This window comes from Pangasianodon hypophthalmus, chromosome 17 (assembly GCF_027358585.1).
Source record: "Pangasianodon hypophthalmus isolate fPanHyp1 chromosome 17, fPanHyp1.pri, whole genome shotgun sequence".
NCBI lineage: Eukaryota > Metazoa > Chordata > Actinopteri > Siluriformes > Pangasiidae > Pangasianodon > Pangasianodon hypophthalmus.
Window position 1 is genome coordinate 5,169,319 of NC_069726.1, and position 12,319 is coordinate 5,181,637.

General features: G+C 39.8%; 2 protein-coding genes across 2 annotated transcripts; one reads left to right on the forward strand and one right to left on the reverse strand.

The window, feature by feature from the left end:
* Window positions 1-1,390: 1,390 nt before the first annotated feature.
* On the forward strand, window positions 1,391-4,176 carry triap1 (TP53 regulated inhibitor of apoptosis 1). The gene is made up of 2 exons (XM_026943913.3): window positions 1,391-1,703; window positions 3,774-4,176. Exons 1-2 carry the CDS (start codon window positions 1,557-1,559, stop codon window positions 3,849-3,851), a joined length of 225 nt encoding a protein of 74 aa, XP_026799714.1. The 5' UTR covers window positions 1,391-1,556; the 3' UTR covers window positions 3,852-4,176.
* Window positions 4,177-4,275: 99 nt separating this feature from the next.
* srsf9 (serine and arginine rich splicing factor 9) lies at window positions 4,276-8,760 on the reverse strand. Its single transcript, XM_026943655.3, has 5 exons — window positions 8,620-8,760; window positions 6,187-6,554; window positions 5,891-6,060; window positions 5,545-5,717; window positions 4,276-5,036 (listed from the first exon to the last, which is right to left on the reverse strand). Exons 2-5 carry the CDS (start codon window positions 6,342-6,344, stop codon window positions 4,818-4,820), a joined length of 720 nt encoding a protein of 239 aa, XP_026799456.1. The 5' UTR covers window positions 6,345-6,554; window positions 8,620-8,760; the 3' UTR covers window positions 4,276-4,817.
* Window positions 8,761-12,319: the final 3,559 nt, after the last annotated feature.

A 12,319-nucleotide genomic window follows, 5' to 3' on the forward strand; every position in this document is an offset into this window, starting at 1 on the left:
TTTACAGAACTTTCAAGAGTAATCAATATTTAGTTTAAAATGATGCAGCACGCTTTACTGGATATATTCTATGCATTATTTTAAAATAAAATTTTATTTTGTTACTGATGTAAAATTTATCCACTGTTCACCAAGCTTTATGCCAATTCAAGTTTCCAAACACAGAAGACCAAAGGAAAAAAAAGAGCTGGAAGATATACAATATATTTACAATATAGGATATACAATATACAGTATATTTCTAATGTAGATATGTGAGACTCTGTTTTGCAATATATTTGTATTACCAATAAATATTTTACTCTTGATGTCTTCCATCATTTATTCTTGAGAAGAATCAATACTTTTTTTGGGATTGCATCCATTCCATCTGTTTTCTGTACCGCTTATCCTACACAGGGTCACGGGGAGCCTGGGGCCTATCACAGAGGATTTGGGGCACAAGGTGAGGGACACCATGGATGGGGTGCCAACCATCACAGGGCACAATCACACACACACTGCAGACAATTTAGAGATGCCTGGACCAGGGGAGGAAACCGGAGTACCCAGAGGAAACCCCTGAAGCATGGGGAGAACATGCAAACTCTGTGCACACAGGGTGGAGATGGGAATCGAACCCCCAACCCTGCGAGGCAAACATGCCAACCACTAAGCCACAACTTCCCCCTGGATTGAATCCATTGCAACAGCAAATTCCTTAGGTCTAACTGGTATTTTAAATTTATTAAAAAAATTCTCTATATGTTCTCCATCATTGTTTAATAACTGACTAATATAATATCATTATCAAACCATAGATCAAAAAATAGAGATTTATTTTTGTACAGAATGTCTTTGTTGTTCCAAATATAGTAACTCCTAGGGAAGAAATTATGCTTATAGGCCAGTGTCCATGCCATGAAAGCTTGTTTATGAATTTTTTTCAAGCTAAACTATTATTTTTCCAATAGAATAATCAATGAGATCAATAATCAAAAATGAGAGGTCACCAATTTGCTTGAACAAATAGTTGGGAAATGAATTCCAAATACTTCCTTCTTCTTTAAATATTGAATAATCCAATTTATTTCAAATACATTGTTTAAAGCATCATAACTCAATATCTTTAAAGCACCGTGATCTTTTGAATTGCATAAAACCTCTTTTCTCAAATAAAGTGGCTTGTTTTTTCCAAATAAAATCAAAAAGCATTTTATCCAGTTTCTTGGACACTTTGGGGGGATAGCTTTTCCTAAAAGTTACAAATCCCTTTTACTAATTTTATCAGTAATTATACTGAAATTTAAATCACTAAGCAAATTTCCATCTTTACAAATAACAACTTCAAGATATTTTACAGCTACAAAACAATCCGTTCAAACAGAACTAGCCTGATGCAACGTCATCATCCTGCGCCGTTTGTTGATCACGTGGTACGAAGACGCAAAGTCAAGAGAAAGGGGTTGGAGATCGGCTCGGGGTTATGACACATAAATAAATGCGCAATTTATCTGGTTTCGACTACACTGTAGGAAACTTATCTTCTCTGCCATTTTTGGTTTCTTTGGCTGAGAATGAACAGCGTGGGTGAAGGCTGCACTGAGCTGAAGCGCGAATATGACCAGTGTTTTAACCGCTGGTTCGCCGAGAAGTTCCTGAAAGGAGACCGGGGTGATGATCCATGCACCGAACTGTTCAAGAAATATCAGTCCTGTGTTCAGGTAAACACGAATAAAACGTCAGATGATATTCTGGTCGTCTCTCAGCTTGATTGTTATCAACTATAGCAAGAATTACTGATGTTCTGGTGTTCAGGTTCTCTTCTCTTGGATGTTTGGGATCCACAGTTCTGTACAGGTCCAGGTTTTCCATACACACCTGACATTGTTTAATGAGCTGGATCAGGTGTAGGGAAAACTGTACATGACAGTGGCATCACAAGAAATGAAGCTGACCCACCTTCATATAAGTAATCTATATATTACATCAATTAATGCAGTTATTATAATAAGTTTAATCAGGAGCAGATTCTACTGCATTTGATGCTTAAATCCATATCATGCTGAACAGACTCCCACAATGTCAGGAATACTATATACTACATTCCACCTTGTTTATTTCAAAGCACATTAAGCTGTTTTCTAGTTAAATGGTTTAACAGATGGTAGAAACGTTTTGATGGAAGAAAGCTATAATGTTATATTTGTCTTTCTTCCTCAAATCTGGGATTTTTTTTTTCATATTACCTGTTAAAATTATATTTTGTGCATTTATTGCCTCCTGCCATATACTGAAATGAGTATAAATAACTGAAGTTTCAGTACCATATGTTTTCAGCTAAAGTGACTCACAACCTACTGGTTATTAGTGCAGTAATATGTAAGAAAAAAATTAATTATTACTCCATTGTGTTTTACTTCTTTCCTCTGTGACTCACTTGTAGACAAAAATCACACAGTATAACACTCAAAGGAAAGCATTACCTGCCTTCTTCCACATACACCGATCAGCCATAACATTAAAACCACTGACAGGTGAAGTGAATAACATTGTTTATCTTGTTACAATGGCACCTGACAAAGGGTGGGATATATTAGGTAGCAAGTGAACAGTCAGTTCTAAGTTGATGTGTTGGAAGCAGGAAAAATGGGCAAGCGTAAGGAGTTCAGCGACTATGACAAGGGCCAAATTGTGATGGCTAGATGACTGGGTCAGAGCATCTCCAAAACAGCAGGACTTGTGGGGTGTTCCCCCATGCAATGATTAGTACCTACTAAAAATGGTCCAAGAAAGGAAAACTGGTGAACTGGGGACTGGGACATGGGGGCTTACTGATGCGCATGGGGTGTGAAGGCTAGTCCAAATGGTCAGATCCCACAGAAGCACTACTGTGTCACAAAGTGCTGAAAAAGTTGATGCTGGCTATGATAGAAAGGTGTCAGAACACACAGTGCATCACAGCTTGCTGCGTATGGGGCTGTGTAGCCGAAGACTCGACAGGCTGACCCCTCTCCACCGCCGAAAGCACTTACAATGGGCACGTGAGCATCAGAACTGGATCATGGAGCAATGGAAGAAGGTGGCAGAAGAGATGGCACCAGGATGTACCATGGGAAGAAGGCATGCCAGTGGAGGCAGTGTGATGCTTTGGGCAATGTTCTGCTGGGAAACCTTGGGTCCTGGCATTCATGTGGACGTAACATTGACATGTACCACCTACCTAAACATTTTTGCAGGCCAAGCACACCCCTTCATGGTGACGGTATTCCCTAATGGCAGTGGGCTCTTTCAGCTGGATAATGCGCCCTACAGTACAGGACTTAAAGGATCTGCTGCTAAAGTCTTGGTGCCAGATACCACAGCACACTTTCAGAGGTGTTGTGGAGTCCATGCCTCGATGGGTCAAAGCTCTTTTGGTGGCACAAGGGGAACCTACACAATATTAGGCAGGTGGTTTTAATGTTATGGCTGATCGGAGTACATGAGATGACAGGTGTCCATGACTGGTTAATGTCACGGTGACTAAAAGGGGGGAAAAAAGAGCATGCCATTCCTTCCACCCAGAAAGAACGGCCTTTTTTGTTTTTTTTCTTTTTATTGCACTCCCAGCCACGGAAAGCTTTGGCCTTATCGGGATTTGAACTTGCGATCTTCTGACATACGGACAAATTTAATGAAATGGTACTGGTTGAATGTTTTCTCCCAGGGGCTGGTGCCAATTATAAATAAGGAGCTTTCAGTGTTTAGTGCCACTTTGTCTAATTAGTACTGATGTGATTTTTGCCTTACAGAAAGCTATCAAAGAAAAGGACATCCCTATTGATGGTGTCGAGTTCATGGGTCCAAACAAAGAGAAACCAGGCAGTTGATGTGACTTTGAACCATCATTCTTCAGAATTACTTGAGGAAACTCAATCTAGATTGCACTGACGATGTCCGCATCATACGTGATGACAAAGATACAAAGACTTACGCTTGAGAACTTTTTTGGGTGCAGAACAAAGCTGTTTAACACTTAGTCAACTGGAATGCTACAAAGGACACGGCAGATCGATTTTTGTTTTTGCTTGTAGGCAGGGAATCCATACATGGTAGATGTAATGAAGCCAGTTAAAATGCTGGATGAGTGGAATACTAAGAAGCTGCTGTTAACATGCCTCTGAAATGAGTAATACATTTGAAATTGAAATTTCATTACATTGTGTGTGTGTGTTTCTTTCCTCGTGTCATTTAAATCATTCAGGTCAGGAAATTAAGAATCCTGTTCCGTTGTTGCTGAGATGCAGGAATGATGACATTACCAAATTTTGGGAGAACACCACCATGATTCAAATCTTTAATTGAAAAAAAAAATAATAATAATAATCAAGCACACTTTTCATACATCTCTAACATGATACAAAAATGAAGGGAGGGAGTACTTTAGAAAACAAACAACATAATCCTTGTTTTCATTTTAATTAAAAGAAAAGATTTAGAAGATTAAACAGATTGGCGCAACTTCTGTAAGAACAGCCGTTTTTTGCCACAATAATAACAAAGGTTGACCAAAGATTTAATCATGATGTCTGCCCTAAATGACAAGATAAAATCTCTCTTCCTGGCAGTTATGAATTATCCAGTTATTATTGACCAGAAGAGGAGCGTTTTCATCTTTCGAGACCATTTTGACACTTGTGAACAGAGACTAAGGCTTTCCAGGGATGGTCTTAATTGCGGAATGTAAATTACAAAATTAATTTAAAAAAAAAAAAAAAAAAAAAAAAAAAAAAAAATTAAAAGGTAGGACATGGGGGAGGGGTGGGTTTTAAACAGGTTTGAACTCGTTTGGCTGTTTACCGATAGTGGCGTGGCGGTGGGCTGTGGTGTTGAGGCGGTGGTCTTCGCGAGGGAGGGCTGAGACGAGCCATATGGCGTGGAGGGGAGCGATAGCGAGGAGGAGAGCCTCGACTCTGGTACGGAGGAGTGTACCGCCCACGAGACCTGGAGCGGGAACGGGAACGACCCCAGCTTGTGCCGCGCTCCTCCAATACTCTGATGTAAGCCGTCTCTCCCTGTAGGATGAAACAGAGTAGCTGTTAACCCCTGTTCACTACTCTAGCAACTGACCAAGGCTGTCTCTTCATAGCAATGTGATAAACTGTATATTATATGATACAGTTCAGATGGGTGACAAATTAAAGGGAAGACCAGCATAAACTGTTTTAGTAAGTGTGAAGAACTTTGTACTGATTTGCCCCTGTAAGAAGACAAAATTAACTCCTCCCACAACTTAACAGAGCCACTGTTAAGTTTTTCCTATAACATGTAACCTACATGTATTTAAGAAGCTTTAGGATAAACCTGTTTAGTTCAAATAACCTGTTAATTAGTTCTATAACTAGTCACAAATAAGAACAGTAATTTGCTGTGGTCACCACCACTATAAATCGTAAAAAATAAATTAGCCCTGAGGCTACATGTTGCCTTTAAGAACCACAGCCCTGAATAATAATGCACCCTAGATGCACAACTTGTGAATTTGGCTGTTAGTGTTTCTGCTATTGACTCTGAGTGTGTAACCTGGTGGGATCTGAACTCTGTGCCGTCCAGTCGACGCAGGGCATACTCCATGTCTTCTCGTCTAAGGAATTCCACCACTCCCTCACCGTCGCGCTGCACATCAGCAAAGCACACGTCTCCTGCCTCTCTCATGTGGTCTTTAAGGTCTTGCCAACTTCCAGTGGGAGGAAGGCCTGAAACAACAAGAACAGCACTCATGGATACAAATACCAATCAAATATTGACTTCTACTAGTCAAATGTTTCTCTACTAATACCCCAAAGGATGTGTAGTGGACTGAGCTATACACAAGCACCTCACAGTAAATATGAATGACACAATGAAGACACGGGATGTTTTGACCAACCTGTGACTATAACCCGGAACTCAGATCTGCGTGATGGAGGTCCAAACCTTCCCCTTGGTCCTCCGCCTGATCCGCCAAATTTGGATCCTGAGGAGCGAGGATATTCCACACGCAGCTTACAGTCTCCAAATCCATATCCGTTCCTTCCATAGACAGCGTCCTCCGCATCCCTATGGGAAAAGAGTAAAGTGCTCCTAACTTTCTTTCTACTGAGAGACTTTTGAGAAATGGCTCCTCCATGTTCCCTGTCTTCAGTCAGTGATGGTGAAAAAGACAACATCAGCCCTGGAACTCACCGTGGGTCCTCAAAACGAACAAAGGCAAAGGGGATGGTGCCGCGGTTGTTCTTCAGCTCGATATCCCGAATTTTGCCATATTTGAAGAAGAGATCCTCAATGTCCCTCTCCTGCACGTCCATGGGAAGGTTCCCCACATAGATCCTCCCGTCCGCCATGACTTAAATAAATGTACGCTCGATGGACCTGCAGCCTTCGAGGAGATACGGGGTTCCACAAAATGGTGTTGAACAACAATCCTGATTCTGTCCGTCCTCCTAAAAATGGCTTAATTAAAACTCTAAACTCTGGGCAGAGCAGCGGTAGAAGTACATGTTGAGCTCAAGTAATAGACCATAGGACCTCTCCAAGACTTCAGAGTCTGAAACCTTAAAAACACAGGATAGTCAATGAGTTGAAAAATCTGGCCATGAGGAAGAAAGAACAAAAAAAAAAAAAAAAAAAAAAAAAAAAAAAAAAAGAAGTGTAATGCTATTAGCAATGTAAGGCCATGTGTACTGTTGTATTTGTCTGGTACTTCTAGTGAGAAGATTTACATAAAGTCCCAAAGTAATTTGCATCAGTCACAATGGCAGGTTGATTTTCAGCACAGGTGCACTAACGTCCCTTTACAAAGCGGACTGAATCACTCTCAACACAGATTTGGTGTGCATATAAAATAACGCAGAAGTTTTCAAGCCTAATGTACCTCAGTTTTACTATTCTTTCAAAACTGGAATTGCAAGATGGTAAAGATTAGGTCTCCAGACCTAATTCGAAGAATGCATGATGTTTGACAGCTTTACTTGTAACTCAAGATAGATACATCAAGAAGAATGAGCAAAGATTGGCCAAGCCAAGTGAAAACATTACAACTGAGACAATCAGAGGATACACAAGGGGATCTAGGGGATAGAAAGGGAAAAGTTGGGTGTTAAAAGTTAATAGAAAAAATATTTAGGTCATGATTAGAACTTTTATTTTAAAAATGTTAAATGCACTCCCACATATGTTAATTTTTATTATTATTTTTTTACCCTAAGGATCAAGTGCCTTACTCTGGTGGTTTTGATTCGGCTTCGACTTCCCAAAAACTCCCATAAATCATACTCCAGCACCTTCGGTTCTACATGCGACTGCAATGAAAACTTTTTGTCTGTGTAATCCACTACTGTTGTAAACAAATCAGCACCTCTGCCGCCACTCCTACGTAAACTTATCGTACACAACGGCTATCGAACACACTTTTGCTGATCAAAACAATTATGTGTTTCTGGCTAAGCAGTGCTAGATGTTTTTTTTCCTTTCCTTTTTAGCTCAGTGTGCCACTTTTCCTCGCTGACACTCTCAATTTCAGCTCATTACGACAACGTTCTCAATACCGACAACATAAGAGACTTCACAGAAAAGCTGTCCTCTCAGATTCTGTTCTTTTTCTTTCGTTTTGGTGTCGGGTATTACATGGATACAAGCACGCAAAAAGATTTCACAAGACTATTTTTTTGTTCGGATGTTCACCACCAGCTTGTGTGTTTTTAAATGGCTCATTAGTACCGTGATACTATAAAACTTGATCTTTATAGACTTTATAGACGATGATGCTTCTGTCAAAACTTCCAATTGTAACATCTCTTGAAGAATCAAAGGTCAAACCTTATTGCTTGAAATACATTTCTACTTCGTTTATGCAAACTTTTTTTTTTTTTTGGCACCCAGTTGTACTTTACTATGTCTACATGCTCACATGTAGGGTGGTGTTAACTACATTACCACAGCTTGACAGCTAGATCACAGGAGCAAACTGATTTCCATAGCTGAATATAAATGACCTGTGTGGTCATATCATACAGCTGAGTACACTCTTGGTGCTCATCATTTCATTCAATACCTGCTAGCACCCTGAAACCAAACAGAAAGCTAGCCAGCTAAACCTGCGCTCAATAAAAAGCGTGGGATATTCAAAATGTACACAAAATGATGCTTTTATATTAGCCAGGGTCGGCACAATTATATTATTTATCTTATCTACAGGTCATTCTTGTCCTTCATTGATATTAGCCAGCTAAATGTTAGCACAGCTGCGTCAGCTAGCACGAGCTAACATTAACGGCAATAAACACTTTGAAATAATGACACGAACAGTGTATTAGTTTCAGTAGCGCAAAAATTCAACGCAATATATGACCCCCAAACGTCAAATAGCAACAGCAGGCAGAAGTGTCAGCCAGCGCCGTGTTAACTAGCCCAGAGCCTCCGCCTGCTCGCTAAGCGGCTAACGCGTCTCTTTGTTGGGACAAAGCTGCTAGCTTAGCCGCCTAGCACACACGGTCTGCTCTTCTTCCTCCAGAGTTCGAGCACGAGGAATACATACAGCCACAACGTTTTGCGCGCGCTCATGTATGAAATGGTGCCAAAAATGCACATTTGCTAAATATGGTGGAAAAATTAACATACCTTTTGGAAATAGAAGAAGATAGCAGTAAAGCTAGCAAAGATAAACAACCTAACTGACGCTTCCTCCAGAGCAGGAAGTGTCTGATGACCAGTGCGGTGGCTCCGCCCACTTTACCGCTCCCTCAGGGTTCAAATAGTTAAACTCCGCCCACTCCGTGGAGCAGCAACTAAAATGTACACAAATCAGCCATAACATTAAAACCACTGACAGGTGAAGAGAATAACATTGATTATCTCGTTACAGTGGCACCTGTCAAGGGGCAGCAGGTGAACAGTCAGTTCTTGAAATTGCTGTGTTGGAAGCAGGAAAAATGGGCAAGCATAAGGATCTGAGTGACATCGACAAGGGCCAAATTGTGATGGCTAAACAACTAGGTCAGAGCATCTCCAAAGCGGCAGGTCTTGCGGGCTGTTCCCGGTATGCAGTGGGTAGTACCTACCAAAAATGGTCCAAAGAAGGACAACCGGTGAACTGGCGACAGGAACATGGGGGCTCACTGATGCGCATGGGGAGTGAAGTCTATCCCGTCTGGTCAGATCCCACAGAAGAGCTGCTGTATCACAAAGTGCTGAAAAAGTTAATGTGTGGCTGTGTAGCCACAGACCTGTCAGAGTGCCCATGCTGACCTCTGTCCACCGCTGAAAGCGCCTACAATGGGCACATGAGCATCAGAACTGGACCACGGAATAATGGAAGAAGGTGGTCTGGTCTGATGAATCACATTTTCTTTTAAATCATGTGGACAGCTGGGTGCATGTGCTTCTCTGGGGGAGAGATGGCACCAGGATGCACTACGGGAAGAACGCAAGCTGGCGGAGGCAGTGTGATGGTCTGGGCAATGTTCTGCTGGGAAAACTTGGGTCCTGGCATTCATGTTTCACTGACACGTCCCACCTACCTAAACATTGTTGCAGACCAAGTACACCCCTTCATGGCAACGGTATTCCCTAATGGCAGTGGCCTCTTTCAGCAGGATAATGCGCCCTGCCACACTGTAAAGTTGTTCAGGAATGGTTTGAGGAACATGACAAAGAGTTCGAGGTGTTGACTTGGCCTCCAAATTCCCCAGATCTCAATCCAATCAAGCATCTGTGGGATGTGCTGGACAAACAAGTCTGATCCATAAAGGCCCAAACTCGCAACTTACAGGACTTAAAGGATCTGCTGCTAACGTCTTGGTGCCAGATACCACAGCACACCTTCAGAGGTCTTGTGGAGTCCATGCCTTGACGGGTCAGAGCTGTTTTGATGGCACAAGGGGACCTACACAGTATTAGGCAGGTGGTTTTAATGTTATGGCTGATCAGTGCATAAAGGTTCGGTTACATAAAAAAAATCTTCCTTACAAAGATTCAGATAAAATAACATTACTAAACAAGTTACCTTTTAATGTTTAACCAATAATGATTAGTTTGTAGCTATAAATAAAATATTATTATGTGGTTATACCGGATATACCAGGACATCAGGTAAATTGGGACAGTTTGGATAGATAGATAGGCTATTTATAGGATATTTCCCTTCTGATTAAGTCATTATCAAACTATGTAGCATTAGTCATGCATTTCAGGCAAAACAGCATAATTATAACAGATTCAGATAAGTAATAAAAGTTACTTCTCACATGAAAACATGGTGTTAACTTTTAAGTACATTTAAAAGTAGTAACAAAAGTAGAAATTTTTTTTTTACTATCACTTGACCTCTGCTTATGTTACCAAGTCCTTACAGAGGAACTGCTTGATAGAATTAACATGACTTAATTCATGTGACATCATAAAGGGGGTGTGGTCAACATAAAACAGGAAGTTGACCCCAAAGATCTTGAGGTAGTTTATTTCATAAGGTTGTAAGTGGTCATGACTAATATACTGTATTTCACATTCATTTATAATACATATACTGTATACATAAGATGTTCAAATCATGTACATATGTTTATAAATTAATCATGGTGTCCCAAATTATGAAACATTTTGATGGCATAAATAAGTATGCTACAAATAAATAATTTTACACGTGTCACTGAAGATGAAAATAAAGGCATTAACCAATGAAAATATGTGTCCCAAATTGCATTAAGAATTTTTCTGTCAGTTTTAATAAAGACATAAGCCATGTTTCTTTAGAATATGATATAAACATTTTTGATTTACATATAAATAGTCACCACGTGAGGATTTCTGAAATGTATCATGTGTTGAAGTGAAAGACTTTCCCAATACATCTGAATTCACCCTCCTTATTTAAAAAAACTGAGTATTTCTTAATTAAGGAATGTAATTTGTACAAGATTTTTTTTTTAGATCAGACATGGAAAATCGGTCAAAAAGTCCAAACCAACAGATGATTTCCTGGAAGCGCTGGAAGTTTCATATGTGACTGACCCAACCTACCAGCTGCGAGTTGTTTCCCCTAAGGGGATTGATACATATTACGTACTTCATTTAGGACCGCCTAGAACTCAGAAGCAGCTCATGACTATAGATTTTTTGGAGGACAGGACGACATGACTAATGACCTAGCCTCAAACAAAATTAGATCGAGAGGTCACTAGAGACAGTCGACAATATACGGTCATCTAGCATACAGTCCAGCAGACATACCTTTGTTCCACCTTGTTTGATACACCAGGTGTGTTTGCTGAGTCCCCACAAAATTTCCCGCCTAACTACAGCTCAGAAGAGACCACATAAAAGACCTGAAACTAGTCCAAACAAATTTGGGCATTTTTCATCTTACTCTCAGCCTGTCCATGGGAAAACGTTCACCGTCCTGCACATGTATTTCTAATCCACGGATATTATCCATTCTATAATCCCCCTTTCCCTTTCCCCAATATTTCCCCAATCTTTTCATTATAACTTACAATAAAAGCATAGACACACTGTCTGCGCTTATTACCATGTTTCATCTCTGATAGCGATCAACATTATTTCAAGAACAGATGTACTTTTCCTTAACAACTTCACAACTCTTCACATTTCAACACTATCTACACTTCAAGCTCGTAAACCACTATTAGTATAGTTATCGCTGTAACCCATCACATGTCTTTTGACAAGTTGACAACACTCTATCATGGGATGGGGTGTGGGGTGTGCTGTGGGATCATCTGTATCTGGAGTGAGTGTATCTGTAATTCTTATCTGTATTAAACAAATAAGAAGTTGTTAAAAAAAAAAATAAATGCATGAATGTAACTGAATATAATAACGAAAGATCAGCATGTGTTCAGAGACTGAACAAATCCATTACAGTGGAGCATGTTGATGCTTGTTAGTGGCTGAAAGTACTTCATCTCTAACAGCTAAGTCTATACACAAAGAGTTACATCCAATTCAGTTATCAGTGAAAACAGAACTAGGTTTCATTTAAAAAAGGAAAATGTATATAAACCTACAGCAATACACAAGCTTCCTATATTCCAGGCTCTCAAAAAGAGATGTATAGTTATTTTGAATAGATTATTTTAAAGACACCTTTAACTGTAAAATATAATTATATAAATATATGAAAATAAAATATACAAGAGATTTATTGATGTATAGTTTACAGTCATTACCCAGATTAGAGAAGAAGAGTACTTTGAAGGTCTAAATAAATAAAAATCTGAGGTGTACAAAGTAATTTCTCGGAAATGTAAAGTAAGAGTACATGTATTTAATTTCAGTAACACTCGATTAAAGTATAAATACA